At 54.1% G+C, this 20,282-nt stretch overlaps 1 protein-coding gene across 2 annotated transcripts; it reads right to left on the bottom strand.

Annotated features, from left to right (window-relative positions):
• Positions 1-452: 452 nt before the first annotated feature.
• On the bottom strand, positions 453-20,008 carry HDGFL2 (HDGF like 2). Of its 2 annotated transcripts, none has more exons than XM_073323759.1 (16): positions 19,863-20,008; positions 17,411-17,487; positions 17,178-17,316; positions 14,509-14,706; positions 13,802-13,918; positions 12,889-12,960; positions 12,109-12,250; positions 11,769-11,844; positions 9,815-10,100; positions 7,548-7,645; positions 6,276-6,346; positions 5,736-5,806; positions 4,449-4,550; positions 4,127-4,340; positions 2,550-2,676; positions 453-1,714 (listed from the first exon to the last, which is right to left on the bottom strand). In XM_073323759.1, exons 1-16 carry the CDS (start codon positions 19,932-19,934, stop codon positions 1,621-1,623), a joined length of 1,956 nt encoding a protein of 651 aa, XP_073179860.1. In that variant the 5' UTR covers positions 19,935-20,008; the 3' UTR covers positions 453-1,620. The 2 variants fall into 2 exon arrangements, with proteins under 2 accessions (XP_073179860.1, XP_073179861.1); XM_073323760.1 differs by having other exon boundaries at positions 7,548-7,639.
• Between the last annotated feature and the right edge of the window lie 274 nt (positions 20,009-20,282).

Raw genomic sequence — 20,282 nt, 5'->3', positions numbered from 1 at the left:
TTTTAACACCCCTGAACGACCAAAATTTTGCCGACGAAGCGCCAGCGTAGACAAAGCCTTAGTCTGAGCAGCACCCGGCAGGATAGGGCCCTGGCTCTTTGGTGGAGCCGGTAGGGACACCCATAATCCAAACCATCGAGCTCTGCTCCCTATCTACTGGGTTTACTCAGCTCTGCAAACTGTGGTCCGTAAAGAAGGCCCCGTTGCTGGCTGCAGCCAGTGTATAAATTTAGTGGGTACGAAGAGTCACGTTGGTTTATCTAGAGTCTGTTTCTAAAAGTTTACAGTGTGGAGCACCAGCGAGGAATATAAAACCTGAGAGTTCAGCGGCAGCTTCTGGAGGCTGGCGGGTTTGGTTTGGAACCAGCTACCCTAGTGGCCTGTTAAGTGCTGCATTGTTCTGCAATTCAGCCGCCTGCAGTGCAAAAGGAGACATAGTCAGAACACTCATCTTCCTTTTCAGATGGACAAGTCTTTATTTTACATATACAAAAGCTTGAGATCCTTCCGAAACACATCAAACCCTAAAGATTTCTCCTACTCCTGCTGACGAGATGAAGCCCTCAGGCTATCGTTATTTATAAGTGTCTGTCTTTTTCAAGTGGATTTTAAATAAAAGCAGCCAGTGGCAGCCCCCCATACTACGGACATCCCTCAAAGAAGCATGACAATGCAATGCTCCGTTCTCAGACTTCACTTCGCTGGTGGAATGATACAGCCTCTGGCTTTAAGTGTTCTGGGGACTGCAGGAGAGGACGACCCACATGATTCTGGGGCTTCAGAGCAGTAGGGACCCAGGAGAGCTAAACGGCTGGAGATTTCTAGTTAAAAGGCCATGATAAACGAGCCCTGCAAAGTGCGGTTACACCACGGTAGTCACTGGAAATAAAGCAGGATCTGTACTCAGTGCTGGCATACCACGTTTCCAAGCTAGAGCGCTGCTGGCTTTTCACCCACACCAAGTTTTGGCCCTGAAGAACCAGCATAGCTATGGGACCATGCGCTGGAATCAACAGGGTCATGCAGAATTAGCTGCAATCCAACTGCAGAATCTCCAGGTCCGGGGAGGATAGGAAGAATCCAGGTGATTGTCATATCCCCGCAAGAGCGGGCAGCACCACCCCATTGTCTCTGGCTTGCAAAACGGGCCAGGCTGGATCTGGTGCTCCAGGGTGATGAAACGTGGGAGCCCTTGGGCGTTATTTTTACAGTCACATTCCCGAGTCTAACCGCACTTCAAAAGGAAACACAAAGGACGTCCCTTCTCACCCTAGAGTTACGGCCATCATCAGGGGCTCAACAAAATAGACGAATAAGTGTTATTTTTCATTAAAAAACCCTTTATATTCAGTTCATGTTGGTTTAAATCACAAGAATTTAGGTGGGGGGGGGGACAAAAAAACCCCAAGGAGACAAATACAAACATACAGCACAGAGCCTCCCCAGAAGTTCTTTCCTTTCACAGGAGCAGGAGGGGCAGGGGAACAAGACCTATGCATCATCTACGGTGCGACTTAGTGAAGTAACTCTGAAACATGGGGGCAAGGCAGAGCCGGTCTCCTTCACTGCCTTCAGTGCAGAGACCCTGCGAGTGTTCTCCTCCGCGCGAGATCCACGGCCTCAGCTGTCCTCCTCCTCGTCCACGGATTCCGACTCCAGGCGGACCCTCTCCCTGTCCATACTGGGCCTTTTGATCTCGGGATAGTCTTGCGCACTGCCAGGGAGAGCACAGGAAAGTCACCGATTAGCCTTAGTTCCCAGCTGGGAAGCGACTGTCACTCACGGGGGGGCAAAGCAGGGAGGCAGGTGTCTGGGGCTACTGTATCCTCCTTCCCTCCTCATTAATACCCCTCAAAGTATCCCTTCCCTGCCCAGCCACACGCCTCTAGCCATCCACTCTCCCCGCTACACACCCTTCTATCCCTCCCTCCCTTCCCAACCATCCACACTCCTCTCCACCCTCCCCATGGTATCCAAGCAACACCCCCCCTCAGCCCCCAACAGTACAGTTATGGGACATCCCAGTGAGTATACTGCCCCTCCTCTCCATAACACAGATTTTCCTAGCCCCAGGCATGGCGCCACCAGCCCATGGACCCGAGAAGAGAGCAATCGCCCCCAGGCAGGTGCCTCTCTGCTAACATGCACTTGCCCACAAGGATGGCTGGAGGATGTCGTGCCACGCGGGTTGGCAGGGTTTACATTCAGTGGCTGGGGGAAGTTCCACTGTTTGGGGCTGAGGGTCTGCAGAAACACCTGATCACATACAGAGGGGGAACAACCCTGCGGAAGCCTAGAACTAAGGCTTGGGATTTCCCATCTCACTCCTTCGGTGCTAGGAAACCCAGCGACTTTGGCCTTGACACTCTTTGTAAAAGGTTTCTGCTCTGGAGGACCACGCAGCAACGCATCACCGGGTCCCGCAGCCTCCTTGGCCCCAGGGGTCCTGTGGATCTGTGGCCTCCCACCCCTCAGCAGGTATGAGATGAACCAGGAAGGGCCCTGGTCCCCTGCCACCGAGTCTCCCCAGGCCAGAAGCGGGTGCTCACTCATGTGTGTCTTCCGGGGATGCCTCTCGCTCTCCGTCACCAGATCCCTGGGCTTTGTCTCGCTCCTTATCCTCCATACTCTCCCCTTTCTGGGACATGGATTCGCCGTTTATGGGGGCTGACAGATCTACAGTGGGAACAAAGTGGGAGGAGAGGACAGTAGGAGATGGGCGCACACATTCGTAGGCTTGGCTCCCTGTTGGAAGCAACGGCAACTGTTGCTTTCTCTTTCCCGCTCTCTTTGGTACTTACCTGGCCCCCGTCAGGGGAGGATCTGAGCGCCTTGCAGTCTTTAATGTATTTAGGGAGCTGTGAGGCAGGGAAGAGCTATTATCCCACTGTATGGAGGGAGAAGGGGCTAAATGACTTGCTCAAGGTCACAGGGGAAGTCTGAGGCAGAGCAAAGAATTGAGTCGCAGGCTGCTAATCTAATCATTAGGCCATCCTGCCTCCTGAGTGTCTCTCTCTCTCCCTCGTGATCTAGTCAAGATGGCAGCTCCACAGCCCTGGAAACTAAAATTCTCCATTTGTCCACAGCACAGCGGCAGCAGGGAAAAGCTCAGCGCCATCCCACCAGCGCTCTGGATACAGCACCGCTAAGAGGGGAAGAGATCGGTCCAGCTCTGGGACTTGTTCAGTCCTTACCCTCTGCTGAGCCCGCTGCCCCAGTTACGGGAGTGGATTCTGGAACATGGCCAAGGGCCACCACAATGGGGCACCCACAGCCACCAGATGATGACTGGATTGTCAGCTCTTCAGGGCAGGAAACTGCTTGCTTTGTGCTTATACAGCGAGCAGCCCAATGGGTCCCTGGTCTCAGATGGGGTCTCTATAGGCACCAACAGATTTTGGTCGCTATCCACCTGGGGAAGATTTGAAGCGGCCACCTAAAGGTGAAGCTACCCCCATTTGCTCCCCACTGGTTTGAATCTTGCATTTAATTTGTGCATTAGGCATGAGTCGGGGGCCACTGGGCTCTGACGGCCGGGCTGTAATTAGCCAGAAGGGCACTTCCCTTAGGTTTACATGCAGCTCTTGGAGGTAGACTATGCTCCGCACAGCCCTGAACCAAACGGTGGCACCACGGGTGTCTGGGATGTACCCTGTAGCAGTGGGAAACTGGAGGCAAAAAATTAACATGCCCCTTCTTCCGGCAGGTCTCTTGCAAATACCTGCATCGCTACAGCTGCTAGGACAAGCGTCTCCAGCATTTCCATGCTGTGTCGAGCTTCATCAGACAGTGACCCTCCAGGAGCCTGCCTGTCCCCCAGCTCCCACCCCAATGAGCCCAGTCTGGAGAGCCATGAGGGAGGATCTTGCTGCCCTCTGTGCCCTCCCAGGAGAACCGCTGCACTAGGAAATCCCTTGTAAGACATGGGTAGACAGTGACCCCACTTCACCAGTCTCTCCCGGGGGAGGCGGGATGAGTCACTGGAGCATCTTTTGCTTTCAGTCTGTGTGTTTGACTCAGAGCAGTCATCACTAAAGAAGAGCCCCAGCCCTCACCGCAGGGCACCCCAGGTCTGCTGTGTGCCCAGGCAGCTTGGGACCCTCCCAGCACACTGAATGATAGTTACCGGCATTCGTCTCCTCCTCTCCTTTCTCGTTCTGGGCCTCCCCTCCCGGCAGCTTCTCCTGGCCTTTCTCCACGTCTCCCTTGTCTTTCTCCATCCCAGTTTTGTTGGCTTTCTGGTTCACCTCGATCTTTGGCCCCAGGACGCGCGACTTCAGGCGGGTGTAAACCTCGGCAGCCTTCTCCATCACGTCCTTGTTAGCTTTGTAGCGACGGATCTGTCACATACACACCGTGAGGCAGCGCTGGCCACAGACTGGCCCCCTGCCCCAGAGAAAGGTGCTCTCATCCCCACACATGCCTCCCTTAGCCCACCCCCGTCGTACCTTTTTCAGTGTAGCCACCACATCAGTGTGTTTCTGGAGGATGTGAGAGGTGACCTGCAGGGTTCCCAGCTCTTCCAGCGCACTCAGACACCTCTTGATATCCTGCAGGTGGAGAGAGGAGATCAGAGATTTATCTCCACCAGGCAGAGGAGGTGGCAGGGACTCAAGGAGTGCTCTGTGAAGGTACTTAGTGGATTATTCCATCCCCTCTCAGGCTTCATGCAGCAGGGCAACCCCAGGATCTCTCCTTCTCCTCAGGAGGCTGGGGAGCAGAGACACTGATAAAGAGGCTGAAGAACCTCTTAGACTTAGATCCAAAGTCTACGGCACTTGCCACACAGATTCATCTTTGTCCCTCTCCCGAGGCCCTGATCTTTCTCCTAAACGAGGCAATCTAGCCTCACCAGGAGCTGATGCCCGCGAGGCAACCCATCCCCACCTTCAGCTGTGCCGCTACTGCCTCCCAGCCCGAAATCCGGCATGGATCCACATCAGGTAGCCACTGTAGCGAAGCTGCCGATCAGCAGAGAGCATAGCTGTTCAGCAGCTGGGACACTGGCAGCGAAGCGGGAATTCTCAGAGACAGGTAAGGAGAGCCCAGGGAGAAATAAAAATCACCTTTGGCACCACCTAGTGGCAAACCTGAGTATTGCTCCTTTAAAACTGCGGAATCAAATGTATCACATAGGACTGACTGTAGGAGTTCGACATGGAAGAGACCAATCTGATCAATGAGTCCATCCCCAGGCAGCAGAGATCTCAGACAATAATAGGACACTACGGTTAATATGCAGCATGAAGAACGTGCTAACAGATCTTGGAGCTGGCTCAGATGGAGGTTATAAGGAGGAAGAGGCGGACCAGGGAACCCCCCACAGATGTCAACATTTAAGGCTGGGCACCCCCAAATAGCATGAAAGCCAGAGAGTACACCACAAAGCTAAGAGTGGAAGCAGACCCTGGAGGCCTCAAGTCTACAAGATCATTCAGCAATCCACTGACTATTAAAAGCTGACAAATGCCCAAAGACAACAGGGTCTGGTCCTCGCATTGTCCGTGGTCACAGATGCTTGTGCAGTGGGCGTACAGTGCTCCAACAGGAACGGAGGGTTCTAATCAGGGAAAGTTTGACACTCGCTTTGCACAGGCGTCAGTGACACAAGGAGCAGGGTGGAACAGACCCCAGTTGCTGATAGTCCAGGGACACCCAAGCAGGAGGGAGCACTCTCAGATGAAGGACTAGACCTTGATCCCCACCCCAGCCCCCTCTCACCCACCGGTACTCACCGGATTATCAACTTTCAGGGCAAACTTGATCTCGCTGTGAAGTTTCTGAAGTTTTTCTTCAATTGTGGGCTCTAAGATCATGTAAAATAAAGAGGCCAAGGCATTAGCCCCCTTTTGGTTGGTTTTAAATTAGACTGCTGGACTCCAGCAGGACAGTGAGTGTTTGAAAGCACAGAGAACGTGTGCTGCGCATTCAGGGCATTCAGCTCTGATTCGATATGACCCCTGGCCTCCTGGGAATAGGCAATATGCATAGAGTCTTCCCAGAAGCCGGAAGGATCGGGAATGGGCTAACATCAGAACCATCGTTGCTTGGTTATTCTGAGCTGGGCACGTTGCTTGAACCCCTTTGTTCACCTTCCAAAGAAACCTCCTACAGCCAGCAAGGAGGGCCCCCAACAGCTCTGCACTGAAGAGCCAAATCAGAGTAACACACTGGACCTCTTTTGGGGAGACACTTTCCACACCCCATACCCTAGGGTCAGGATAACTGAGCAAAAGAGTCCCACCCCGCTCCCCAGAAGTAACCTGCTCTCTCACCCTTCTTCTTCTCCATCCTCCTCTCTGGGATCACGTCAGACTTTCTCCGGCCTCGTTCCACTCTTAAGGGTCTGCAGCGGGTTAAGGAAACAAGAGTAAGAAGCTGCTCATCAGCACCTCTGCAAGTTAGAAATACCCCAGTTAGGAGTCGCACCCACTGCTCTGGCTTACAGGGGAGGACGACAGTCTTACACTTCTCACTGGGGAGGGCAGGGGGAAGCCCTGCCTTCCTGGCAGAGTTTTACCCACCGGGTTTACATGGCAGCACACATGGCCCTGGCACCTCCTGCTGTAGGGCTTGGCGTACTCCAGGTGCATTAAATAAGGGGAAGGGCTGCACCAGCTCTCTGGGCAGAAAGAATGCTGCTGCTGAGCACTTCCACCATGCTTGCAGCCTTGGATCTCAAAGCACATCACCGAGGCGGGCGAGAGCCATTGTCCTCATTTGACAAACAGGAAACCCAAGGCACAGGAGGGACTAAGGCCTACATTCTCAGACGTGTCCCGAGTGCCCTTGGCTCCTGTGGAAGTCAGTGGGAGCTGGGGGTACGCCGAACCCCTGAAGAATCGGGCTCCAGGGATCGAAAGCCTACAGGCCACTTCTGCTGTGTCCCAACGTGATTTGCCCAAGTCACACAGCAGGTGAGTGGCAGAGGCAGGGGTAGAACCCAGGGTCTTTACTCCCACTCCCATGCTGGACCAGAGTCATTCCTATTTCAGGCCTGGAAATCACAGGCCCCCCCCTCTCCTGGGGAACAGGCTCCTAAGGGCTCTATCAGCGGTTCTTGACTCCTTGCAGCTCCCTCTCCCTGGGAGTGGAGAAGGAAGCAGTCCCAGTAATGACAGCAGGCACCAAGAGATGTTCCCTTGCTTAGAGAGGCCTGTGACCCTGTCACTCCCCTACGTGGTACCGGCCCTGCAGGCTGCTTGCACCATCCAGCTGAGGCGGGCTCGGTTAAAGGCACATGACGTTGGAGAGGGATCAGAGGTGCCTTAAGCTCCAGCAGCACTCCCTTCCCTTCTTAATGCCGTCAGAAACCCGGAATGGGAGAAGAACCTCGCCACCTCCCTGGAAAGCTGCCCAGAATCCCAGCACAGCTCTGCCATGGGCTCCAGGAGGGGAACCTTCCCCCCGTCCACCAAGGGAGGTTGTCTGCCAGGAGGCACAAGAAGAGCTTCCCCCTTTCCCCCACGCCCCCCGACCCCCCAGCAACTATGCCTCCAGGGGGGAGGGGCCAAGAGGAATTGAGAGCGTGGCAGAAAGATGCTGACTTGTTGCGAGGTTTCTCCTCCGATCGGCCCCTCTTCTCCTTTAGATTTGGTTTCCTTGACAACTCAGAGGGCTGCTGCTTCTTCAGCGGCTTCTTTACCTTCAACAAGAGAACAATGCAGACGCTGAGAGCTATGGCAGGCCCCTCCTCGCCGCAGGAGGGGAGAGGATGGTGATGTCCTATTCCAGCCCCCCTGGCGCGCGTTATCTGTGTCGTGGGGATGCCAAGGGCTAGAGCCCATTGGCATGTGCAGTGCCTAGCACAATTACATGGAAGTTTCTGCCCCAAAGAGCTGACAACTGAATTAGATTGGCTTCGGGTCTCCCAGCCTGCCGCGGCACCCCTAGAACTGGGCTCTGACCTATCAGAACGCTGTCCCCCTGCCAAGAATACGGCCACGTGCTGCTCTGATACCCAGAGGGATGGTTTCAAATCATAGTACTTATACAGGCTCCATTGGCATGGCATCCAAGCACTGCCCTTTGCACATGTATACTGTAGTGCCTTTTACCCAAGGATCACAAAGCTCTTTGCTAATATTAGACATCACAGTTCCCCGAGACACACATTTTCCAGCTGGAGAAACTGAGGCACAGAGATGTGATGTGACTTTCCCCAAGACTACTCAGTAAGTCAGTGGCAGAGCTGGGAACCACAAAGTCCCCAGTTCCAGCTGTGAGACAACACTGCTTTTACGGCTTCTCTCTCTGGCAGTGGAGATGGAGTGGAGAGAAGAAAGGAGATTTGCTCATTTCAGACTCTCCTATCCCCCTGGACAGCTCAGAAAACTGGCTTAGGGAGATGGGTTATGGAGATTTCCACCTTGAGCTCAGCAGTTCACATCTAGGCTGGGGCAGCAGTGACCCGAAGTTTAGTGACCCATACAGCAGCTGTCTAGTGTGAAATGAGTTTGATAGGTCTCTGTCCCCTCCCAGCAACCAAAGGTCCATGTCACATACACCCCCTCACCACTACGACAGCACTAACTAGCCTCAGTGCAGAGACCAAGGACTGAATGGGCTGTGCAGACTGTGATTCCCCCTTTTACCCCAAGGTTGGAGACGAGGCACTCTGGTGGGGTGGAGGGGCAACGTAGGCACTGCTGGCCATGGCCAAGGGCCAGCACTCCAGTCTCCCGGGCCATCAAGCTGGTACCAGAGGAGGTCACTGCTGTCTTAAGGGAAGAGGCCTCTCTCTGGGACCTTGCCTGGCTCTTTAACTGAAGTCATAGACACAAGAGCATCCACCCTAGGCTGGCATGAAATGCCGTGGCCAAGTCAATGGCAGCTTACGGCAGCTCTCCTGCCCTCACGAGCCAAGCGGGCAGAATTCTTGCAGAAATTCCAGTTGCGTGTCAGTGTAACTGCTGCTACAAAGCCCTGCTCCATTTCCTGCCACGCCTGCACCCTGCGCGGGCTATACTCAGGAACTGCTCTAGGTGGTCCAAATACAGCAAAGGAACCACACTTAGAGAGTTTTCCCAATCCAGATTCCTGAAGCCCTCCACAAACTGATGCACAGAGATCACTTCGACCAACAAAGTGCAGCCAGCTCTGGGGTGGAACGTGAAAGCTGTTACACAGCTTCCAGCAATCCTGTCCAAGCCTGTTGTGTAGCAAGTGAAGAAGTATCCAGCACCCAGTTGAAACTCCCAACAAAGCTTAGTGAGGCAGAATATATGTGCCTTCTTTAGAATGAAGCCAGGATTCAGAGCTGACCTAACGGCTTCACCCGCCAAAGGGTGCCATGGGATCCTCAGTGACAGCAAGCAGCTAGAGCCTGGTTCAACATCTCACCTACGAGCCTCTGCGGAAGAGTTCGTTAACAAAACTAAATCAAGGTGGCTCCGTCCCGCCCATCTCTCGTGACTCTGGCAGTTTATTCCCTGGCTAAGCTGCTCATCCAAGCAAGCTATGCTGACTGGAGCTGCCGTGACAGCCCTCAGCTACCCTGGGCAAGGCATCAGCAGGACAGGTTCCTTCTGGGTCTGGCCTGAGAGTTTCATGAGCAGTGCAGGAGTGATTTCACATGGGCCGCAGCAGGGTGAGCTTCCCTGACCCTGACCCTTCCCAACGCCCCGCGATCTGGGAGAGAACGATCTCAAGGGTGAGAGGGGCACGCCGCCTCCTCGGCCTCTCTGAGGCTAGCAAAGATTTAGTGCCAATCACAGGAAGGGTTCAGCGATGCCCCCAAACTCACTTCCCATGCGATCACTGGCTGCGAATGGGCGATCTGGAGGCCCGGGTCCCTCCGTTCCCACGTGCTCACCTCTTTCTCCAGCTCCAAGTCAGAGTCCGATGACAACTGGTCCTTGCCTCGGTTCTTCTTGCCTTTCCTGGCCACCTCGTCATCCATGCTGCTGTCACTGTCTGAGTGCGCCTCCTCCCCCTTCTCCGCCTTCTCCTTCTTCTTTTCCTTCTCCTCTTTCTCCTGCTCCCGGAGCCTGCGGATCTCTTCCTCCTGTTCCCTCTTCCTCTTCTCCTCCAGCTCCCGGCGGCGCTCCTCGTCACGCCTCTTCCATTCGCTGATGCGGTCCACGTCGCTGTCGCTGTCACTGTAGGGGACAGAGTGGGATGGATCACGGGGACCAGAAAAGCCTCTGCAGAGACGGGGCTCGTGCACCCTCCACCCCTACTCCAGCCCTGCTTCCACAGAGTCCTGTAGGCGCCCCGGAGCTTTGTGCCTCCCATACACTGGGGAGAAGCACCAGCCTTGCTCCCTGGTACACCAACTTTTTGCAACATAAGATTTTCAGTGGACCATGGGGCATGGGCCACTGGACATGCCCTTGCCCTGCAGAGGCCTGAGACCACCAAGCAGCTGCACACAGTTACCATCACTCACGGCCCTCACCCGCTCCCGGGACGTGCCCCTTTTCTGAATGAAAGGAGAGCTGGCAAGAGAGGCCAGCCTGACAGCCCTGGAGACTGAAGGCCTCTAGTTACCCCCAGTGGTGCATGCTTCCCGCTCAGCGCCCAGCCAGTGCCTGAGCCCTGATCTGGAGGGATCTCTGCATTAGGAGTTCAGTCTCCAGGGCCTATGCAATCCCTGGTCCCTCTACCCAGGTTGCTGACGGGAGCCCAATTAGCGCCAGCTGCAGGGGTGGGATTCCTGTCCCGCAGAACGGTGAGCCAGCCGAGATCCACACTTCCAGTCTCGGTTTGGGCTGCAATTGGTATGTATGGGTCAAATCCCTCTGGACCCTGCGTTCTCCTCCCTACGCTCCACACGGGGCCCTTCTGAATAACTAAGCCTGTCAGTTCCAGCCCCTTCACTTCCCCCTTGACGATAGACCAGGTCTACACTGGAAGCGTTGGCTGGTTTGCAATGTCAAGTAGGGGTGTGATTTCTTAAAGCCCTGGTGTAGATGCACTTAGACCAGCTTCTGCCAGGATAGCTTATTTTGCTTGGGGAACCAGTACAAGCTACACCAGCAAAAGCTCCTCTTTGCCATATACACTGAGTCTGCACTAAGAGACTTTGCCAATGTAGCGATGCTCCTAGGGCTACCCTGGGAAACCTTTTCTAGTACAGACTAGCCCATAGTCAGAAGGGCTGCACAGAGTGGCGAATGTCTGGCAGTGATTGCCACGCGACTCGCATGAGACATCCCCTCTGGTGGCAACCAAGGCTACTGCCCCTCCTTGCTAGCTATCTAGGCACTGACATGGCCCCCGTTATTATTAAACATTTAAATCATGGCAGCGCCTCAAGGCCCCGGCGTGCAGGGTTCTGGACAAATGTTTTGTACTTGACAGTCCCTGCACTAAAGAGCTCAGGCGAGAGCTCTCCCTCTCCGTGGTGCCCGAGCGCCTCCCATTTATTCATGCATTTGTCCTTGGAACACCCCTGGGACTGAGGTTTGTAATTTTATCCCCATTTTCACAGATGGGGAAACTGAGCCAGAGAGAGACCAGACGACTAGGAAGTTGGTGGCAGAGTCAAGAATCATACTCACTAGCCAAACTCTGCTCATCGAGTCGGGACTCCCCTGTGCCAACACGAAAGATCCCCCACCCCAGCCGACAACAGACTGGACACCAGTGTGATGCCTTGGCTAGCATCTTTGAGAAGCTAATCCCATGCAGAGCCTGGAGCCAGCAAACTCAAGCCGCAGGCCGCACTCCTCTGCTGCTGGGCCAAAGGAGATTAAAACATCTGAATACCAGAGCAGGCATCCCAGCCAGGCCCCGGTGCCCCTCACCAGGGCCTCGGCTCTCACCTGTCGCTGCTGGAGCTGGTCGGAGCTCTCTCAGGCTTTGGTTTCCTGCCACGAGGCTTTGGGGGTGGCTTCTCAGCTACAAGACACAAGGGATCAGGGGGTCAGCACAGCAGGACTCAGTCTCCTCCCAACCCCCTCCAACAGCCATATGCAGCGTGCGTGAAGGAAGGGTAACCAAGTCCAGGGGGCAGGAGGGCCTGGTTTCAGTCCATCTATTGAGGCATGGATTAATGAAGGCTCCTACACAAAGGTGGGTTGCTGAGGCCACCCAGCCCAGCTCCCTTCCAGAACTGCCTGGGAAGAGCTGGAAGAAGCCTGGATAGCTCCCCTTCAGCCCTACCTGGCTTCCTGCCCCGCGGAACCTTCTTCACAGACACGTCCGAGTCGGAGTCCGAGTCGGAGTCCGACTTAGTCACGTCCACAGTCTCGTTTTCCTCTTCCGAATCCACTTTGGAGTCCGAGTCGGACCCTGAATCCACCTTCTGTGATCAAAGGAGAGAGCGTTGAGGGGGATCTGTGCGTGGGTCCGCGAGGAGGGGAGCGGTACCGCCTTCCCATGGGAACCATACATGGGATGAAAGGGGAAATCTACCTCCAACTCCCATAGGTAATGGATCAGTGTCTAAGGGAAGCTAGCAGGAGGATTCCCTGGCAAATCCTCACACACACAGTTCTGTTATCAGCACACACCATGTAGTGAAATGGTCGGTTTAGTACCGATGCCTTTGTTATGCAGGAGGTCAGACTAGATGATCACAAGGCCAGAAGACACCACTAAAATCTATGCTCTCCCAACTCATCAAATCCACATGCAGGAAGCCTGTTATTCCTGCTCACCCCTCCTAATCCTCCTGCCTCATCTCCCTGCTTCATTCCTACTGTGGGCAACGTGGAATCAGAAATTTAGTCTCTTCCATTCCTCCCAGCTGCCCTGTGTGTTTGTATTTCCTTTCCACCTCCGGCCAGGTAGAAGGGGTCTGTTTGACTGGCTAGCCACAATCTGTGCTGGATGCCGACTGGCAAAGCCAAGCTCTCGGTGCCAAGGGGCTAACCAGCTGCAGCAGCGCAGGGAGAATGGCCTACCAATGGGGCAGGGCTGCTCACTTCAAGGGCCCCTTACCTTTTTCTTCCTTCCGCCTGCAGACACCCTCCTGGGAGCTCTGGCCACTGGCTTCTTCTCTGGAGTAAAGTCCTGGGAAGGGATGGACATATTCGAATTAGGAAAGGCCTCACTTTGGCTGCGGGAGCTTCACCCCACTACTCTCAGCAGTAACCCCCATGCCCAGACCCTGACAGCGAGAAGTGAGGGCACCTTCCGCATATACCCTAGGGTGGAATCAGGGGGGTAAAGAATGGCCCCAGGTCAGCCCATCCAACTCAAACGCCTTCCCCTCTTCATTATCCAACAGCCCTTGACTTTGATCTCCGCAGACCACAGGTGCTGCCCCAAAACACAGGGACTTGTCAACCCAAGAACAAACAAGCTGTCCAGTCTTAATTGGGACAAGGAACAGATATTTATAATGTCCTGGCAAAGATGCGTTGGGCACCTTAGAAAGAGCAGAGACCCAGCAAGACATGACTTTTCACAAAGCTGGAGAACAGTGGGAGAAAGAATGGCACACGGGTGCCCAGCCAGTCAGCACCAAGTGGCATGAAGCCAGGCCTTGAAGACTAGGGTGGCGTTCCACACACCATGCCAACCTATGCTGCCTGCTCTCACCACCAGAGATGCCCAAGCCCTGGGCTGGACTCAGCACTCATGGAAGGAATTAGCGACTGCACTAAGCCAGCAGGGGAGGCAAAGGCATGTGTGTGAATATATGTATATAGCAGACTATTCCAAATTCTATCCCCCGTGCTTCCTGTGGCCCATTGAGCTGGCAAGTGCGGTCCTGCGCAGTGCAAGAGAGAGGGCATACACAGAGTACACCTCGTCCTATATTCTCTCCAGGATCCCGTTAGTTAATCAGAACCTGCCCACCCCATCCAAACCACTGCAGCACGGGGGACTCTGTAAACCACTTGCTCACCTGGTCACTATTTTTCTCTGACTCAGAAGAACTTTCCGAGTTCTCCTCTTCTGAGGGAGACACACTGCCCTGGTCGAGGTCGCTGGAGGATTTCCGGGGTCGTTTAGCCACTGGCATCTGAAATCAGAGAAACATCAATGTAACAGTTGCTGCAAGCTGGTATATTCCTCACTGCTGCCCTCTCTGCCCACAGGATCAAACAAAACCCAGTGGAGCAGGGCTTTAACCACCCCTCTCCTTACTGTTTTCTATAATAAACTCAGAACAACAGCCAGCATGCAGCCTACAGGTACACAGAACCCATGCCTGATCCCATGCACCATCTATACACTGCAATAGGGTCTTCTGATTGATACCAGTGCATGTATGTGTAAACGGAGCCAGTTATGTCAGTTGGTGGGTTAATCCTGGTGTCTTGGCTACCTTTGAACTTGGGATTCTCTCTGATTTCCCTCTAGAATATCAACAGGAGAACCTGTTTTCACGTTCATCCTAAAAACACCCTGCTGTGCCATGTGGCTGCCCCAAGATAAATGCAGCTACCTCTGGAGTGGATCGCAGCAGCTAAGTGGTGGGTGATGCGACCGCCCTATGTTCAATTTCTAAAGTGCTTCGTGGGCCAAGTGTAAATCCATTATATAAATGTAATCATCTTCCTATTCCTAGCCAGGCGATACCCCACACAGATCGCAATGGGGCAAACTTACTTTCATAGCTAGCGCTTTTCGTTTCAGCCCACTGTGGTCGCTCCCCTTGTCGGACTCCTCATCGCTGTCTAGCTTCTCCATGGCCGCTGCAGCAACAGCAGCAACTGCCATGGCAGCCGATTCTTCTTCCTCCTCTCCTCCATCGCTTCCTGCCACTGGGTCGTTCTCGGGAACCTCGCTGTCTGAGGAGCTCGCTGGCTGAAAGAGCAAAGAAATGGAAACGTCAGGGGTTACTGATCAATAGCGGGTCTCCCGATGCATGTCAGCACAGCAAGGAAGCAGGGAATAAGAGAGCTAAGCACGATGGAGAGGAGGATTGAGCTGAGACATTGCCACATGACCAGCTGCCGTCAGAGTGCTGTGATAACTCCCCAGCTGACAGCAAGCTAGACAGCGATGATATCCATGATAAGGGACAGTGTCATGTTGACCTTTCAATGAAACTGCTTCTACAGCAGCGGCTCTCCTGCTTTCCAGACTACTGTACCCCTTTCAGGAGTCTGATGTGTCTTGCGTACCCTCAAATTTCACTTCACTTCAAAATGACTTGCTGACAAAATCAGACACAAAAATACAGAAGCGTCACTGCCACTATTACTGAAAAATGGCTGACTTACATTTCGGATAGTATACAGAGCAATATGAACAAATCGTTGTCTGTGAAAGTTTAGTTTGTACTGATTTCGCTAGTGCTTTTTATGTAGCCTGTTATAAAACTAGGCAAATCTCGAGATGAGTTGATGGACCCCTAGAAGACCTCGGAGCACCCCCAACATACACGTACCCCTGGTTGAGAACCACTGTTCCACAACTCCTCCAAGCTCCCCTCAGCCAAACGCCCTAAAATCCCCTCCATAACCCTGTTCTACGGCAATCCCATCTAGATCATTTATGAACAAAGACAACTCCCCAAGGGACCCCCTTCCACCTCTGGGGTCAACTAGTGCTGCAGTCTGCCCTCATGATCCCACCTTCACCGTGCTGTGCTGAAGGTGCTGCTATCATATGGCCCCTCTGACAAGCCCACTTGACTCTTCCTCACTGGTGAGCCAAACTCCAGGCTTCCTTTTCTCCACAGGGTACTGGAGAAGGTGACTTGCTCTCACCACCTTGAAAGTAACATTCTCGACCAGTTTCACTCTGGCTTTCAATCCCTTCATAAGTGAGCGACTCCTCTTAGGGGGGCTGATGAGCCTTTGATCACAGATCCCTCTTCCCAAGTTACCTTATCCAAGGGCAGCTGCAGATACTTTCCCATCTGAAAGTTTCACATGAGGGGTTGGATTTCACCAGCACTCTGCTCTCCTAGTTTGAATCCCACCTCTCGGACTGTCCCTTTAACCATCCACAGTGAAGACTTCACAACTTCCTGTCATTCCATTATTATGCAGTACCTCAAAAGATCCCACCTAGGGGTCTCATGCCTCACTTCAAGCATGCACATCACATCTATGGCAACGATGACCAAGCTCTCCATTTTCCTTGACTCAATTTCCCATTTCTGTCATGACTGCCACTTCCAGTTTCCTACTACTGGAATTCTTCCCTCTGGGTAAGAAGCCCTCTTTGTCCTATGTCCTTGATGCTCCCAGCATTCTCCTTAACTTTTCTCCCAAGACCAAAAACCTTGAAGTCACTCTTGACTCCAAATTTTTCTTTCCGCCTTTACAATGCCAAAGTTCATCTTTTCCTCGAGCCCATCTCTGCGGAAATCCTTACTTCTGCCTTAATCAATTGCTGCCTTGACTACTGCAGGTCTCTCTTTAATGGCTTCTTAAAACCCTGTTCTGGGAACTTCAGGAAGATCCAGAACAGCCTCTAGCTCCAGACACCAGGACTTTATCCCACCAGCTTCTCTTACATTCAACGATTTCCCACTCATCTCCGTAGCCAATGTCAAGTTGCTCTCAAAACTCTCTACAGAATCATCTCACCCTATATCTATGCCCTTGTATCCAGCCATCTCTTCTGCCTGTTCACTGCAATCTATAGTCTCTCTCTCAAACTCTGCCGCAGTTTGGGTATTGGGTTGTTGCTCGTTCATTTGGGGTACCCTTTCGGTCTGAAACTGTCTTCCTCTGAGCCATCTCCTCTTTATCTCACCTTAAAGCCTTACTTTGTCTCTTCAGACCAGTATATATGAAGCAGCTCTGGATACCTTTAGGAAGATCACTATGTAATAAACTGTATCATTCAATTATGGTTACATATAGCGTCCCTCATACACTGAAACACTGGACTGTAAACAGCTTTCTCGGAGTCTGATCCAAAGCTCATAGAAGTCAATGGGAACCATGCTAGTGACTTCTGTGGCGTTTGGTTCAGGTGCTCTGATGTCAATGACGAGACTGACATCATCTGACAGCCTGAGCACACGAATGGGAGCCAGGAACTCTGCAGTTCTAATTCTTGCTCTGACACAGATTTCCCCTGTGGTTTTGGACAAGTCAATTTTACGGATGCCTAATTGGAGGCACAGAGTTGAGCAAGTGTGAGGAGGGTTAGTTATTTTGCTCCCAAGAAAGGAGATTTTTGACATGGAAGCTTTCCAATACCACAGTGACAGGCAGCAGGAAAAGGAGGAAAGGCTATTTGAAGGCACAAAGCACAGAGGTGCGCAGAGCCCCTAGTCACGGCTGATCACAAATGAGTGATGCTCACACACTCACCGGAGGGGCACTGTAACTGGCATGGGGGTTGTTCTGGATTTCCCACAATCCCTCATTGAAGCCTTTTCGCTTGTTTGGCTTCCCGTATTTGTCCTTGTACTTGTCGTAAGGGAACAGGTCCTTAGGTCCCAAGAAGGCTCTGGGGGAGGGAGGGGGGGAACAAAGCAGAGATCAGTCTCAAGTTGCCGGGAAGTAGGCAACGGCAAGGAAATCACGTGGACAGTGGGGCTTACGTCTCGTGTGTCCCAAAGAAGAAGATGGGGTACTTGTTCGGCGGGGGTTTCACAGCGCCGTCTGCTATGTCATCAATCTGAAACGAAGCACAAGGCAGGAGGTGGTCAGAGATGGCAGATTTGGGTACAGCATCAGGAGGCAGCTAACTGATGCAAAGCCGAGGTTGGCTGTTTCACACAAACACTGTAACAACACACTGAGGAAGGGAGCCTTCTGTACACTGAATTCTAAGGTACTTTTTATGGCCAAGCAGGATCCGTAGACAAGTAACAGCAGAGAACCAACTCCAGCTGCGGTGTTGCAAGAGCTCAAGCCTAAGCCTTGGGTTCAATCTCTTTAGGGCTGGGAATGCTGCACAGGTTATAGGCTCTGCATGGGGGGGAGGAGCGGGGGGCATACAAGTGTCTTGCTTGGCTACCAGTAAGAGCACATGGAAGGACTCCCAGAAGTAGTATTTAGAAGGAGGGAGATTGCTCCAGCAGGGGCCCCCGAAACGGTCCTTCCTGGCTAGAGACAGGCTATAGGAAAAGCCCAGGCTGCTGGGAGGCAATCAGGCCTGAGGCGATTGGCCCTTAACGCACCAGAAACCCTGCCTTCCCGCATGTCCCACTGGCTCCAGTCAGTCACTTGCACATGGCATAGCCAAGGGCACAGCTTCTAGGCAGGAGCCCAGGAATGTTATGGGATCTGTGATCACAGAAAAGTGGGAGCGTACATCCAAGCGGGTGACCTCGCACATTGGGGAAGTCTTCACAGGAAAGGGCCCCCAAGGGGAGGGAGAAAGCTAAACCAGAGCAGACTGGGACTCCAGCAACACGAGCATCCTCCTGATTCTGACCAAGTTCTACTAGAGCCCCATATTATAGCACTAGCTAAGTATAAATAGTGCACAGGCGAATTAGGATAGATATACTAGAGGATCCTGTGGTGCATTGTAGATCATGCATTGTCTTCCCGGCTCCAACATCCACAACCATCCTCAGGTATCCACCACATCCCAATCCCATGCATTTGCAGCCTGTTGCCTCTTGCCACTACGCCCCCTCACACTGTGGTGATCCTACCCTGCCCTCAGCTTCCAATCATCTTTACTTTTCAGGACCACTACCCAAGGCATTCTCATCCAGATGTGTTCCCCACACACGATGACCCTTCCTGACCATCAACACCCAATATACCCCCATCCTCTCCAGGAACCATCACTTAACTCCATCCCCACCAGATGTCATCACCCTCTGTGTCTCATCCATACCCCTTCCAAGCATTGTTGCTACACAGCGCTGTCACCCTACCACCTCATCACACTGCAGCTCTTAATACCATCACCTGACACTCAATAACAGACCAGTAACTCCCACCTGCCCATGACAACCCCCACCTCCTGTGATCCAGCACCCCCGCTCTGGATGCCCTGTCTCTAGGAACCTTCCTGTTCCTGCTGCAGACCAGAGCCAGTCAATAGGCAGACTGCAGGCCAAATCCAGACCGCCAGACGTTTCTGAACAGACCCCAAAATCTTTTTATTTATTTATCATCATCATCGCTATTTTTTTAAATTATTTTCTCTGGAGTTGGGACCTTGACAAAAATAACTGACTACCATATCCTTTTCCTTCACAACCCCCTGAACCTCACAATCCATCACCTTGCCCCTCTGCACCCATCTCCCCCAACACCCACCCCCGCATCTTTCCTTATACCCCCATCTCCCCTTAACACCCACCCTTGCATCCCATGATGCATTACCCCCTGCACCTCATCTCCCCAGTACCAACCCCTGCACCCCACAATCTATCACCTTGCCCCCTGGCACTCCACCTCCTCAATGACCACACCATAATCTCCTCCTCTCTGGCTCTCCTTCTCTGCACCCCACGACACATTGCCCCGCTACCCCTGAGCCCCATCGCCTCTACCTCCGCATGCCCTGCTCCCCACAATCCCCACCCCGCACCCCACTCCCCGATGCAGAATAGGCCCAGACCACAGACTGGACTAGGGGTTCCCCGCCAAGGATCTCCCCAGACAGGGATGGGCTGAGCTAAAGGTCTTCCATAGGGAAGGGAAGGGGGTCCCCTGGGGGTGGAGGAGCCCTCAGGAGAGGCACTTAGGGCTCCCCCCCGTGGCTGGGGTTAGGGGGGGTCCCGCCAGGGCTCCCCCAGGGCTGGGGGTCCCCCCCGGGGCTGAGGGGTCCACCCCGGGGCTGGGGGCTCCCCCCCAGGACTGAGGATGGGAGGTCCCCCCGGAGCTGGGGGCTCCCCCTCGGGGCTGGGCATGGGGGGTCCCCCCCGGGGCTGAGGATGAGGGGTCCACCCCGGGGCTGAGGGCTCCCCCCCAGGACTGAGGATGAGGGGTCCACCCCGGGGCTGAGGATGGGGGGTCCCCCCGGAGCTGGGGGCTCCCCCTCGGGGCTGGGCATGGGGGGTCCCCCCCGGGGACAGGGGGTCTCACCCGGGCCGGCCAGTGCGGGTACCCCTTCATCTTGGCGAAGACCAGGTCTCCGGGCTTGAAGCTGTGCGGCATGGCGGGGCCGGGCCGGGCCGAGCCGGGCCGGGCCGGGCCGGGCTCCGGGGGCGGGGGGAGGGGCGACAGGCCGCAGCAGAGGCCTAGGCCGCTGGCACCGCCAGGGAAACGGGGGGTGGGGGTGGGGGGTGGGGCGGCAGGAGACTGGCCCTCGGCCCGCAGGATGTCCCGCCCCCCTCTCCGCAATCCCGCAGTGCACTGGCTCCCGGGACTGCCACTCACCTCTCCCCTCCAACCGAGCCTCGGGGTGGGGCCTGGGAAGTAACGGGATTGGGCCGCTGTCTTGGCACGCGGGGCGGCGATGGGGGTGGGGGTAGTGGAGGGGTGGGACCCCGGGGAGATGTGAGG

Source organism: Lepidochelys kempii, chromosome 25 (genome assembly GCF_965140265.1).
Source record: "Lepidochelys kempii isolate rLepKem1 chromosome 25, rLepKem1.hap2, whole genome shotgun sequence".
Classification (NCBI taxonomy): domain Eukaryota; kingdom Metazoa; phylum Chordata; order Testudines; family Cheloniidae; genus Lepidochelys; species Lepidochelys kempii.
The sequence above is the reverse complement of the archived record's forward strand: the minus strand, read 5'-3'. Positions and strand labels throughout refer to the sequence as shown.

Excerpts from the sequence above, each read along its gene's own strand:
- HDGFL2 (XM_073323759.1), bottom strand. The coding sequence starts at position 19,934 with ATGCCGCACAGCTTCAAGCCCGGAGACCTGGTCTTCGCCAAGATGAAG. Across the intron at positions 17,317-17,410 it reads TTCTTTGGGACACACGAGAC|AGCCTTCTTGGGACCTAAGG; the intron begins GTAAGCCCCACT and ends TCCCTCCCCCAG. Across the intron at positions 4,341-4,448 it reads TGGTGGCTACACTGAAAAAG|ATCCGTCGCTACAAAGCTAA; the intron begins GTACGACGGGGG and ends TGTATGTGACAG.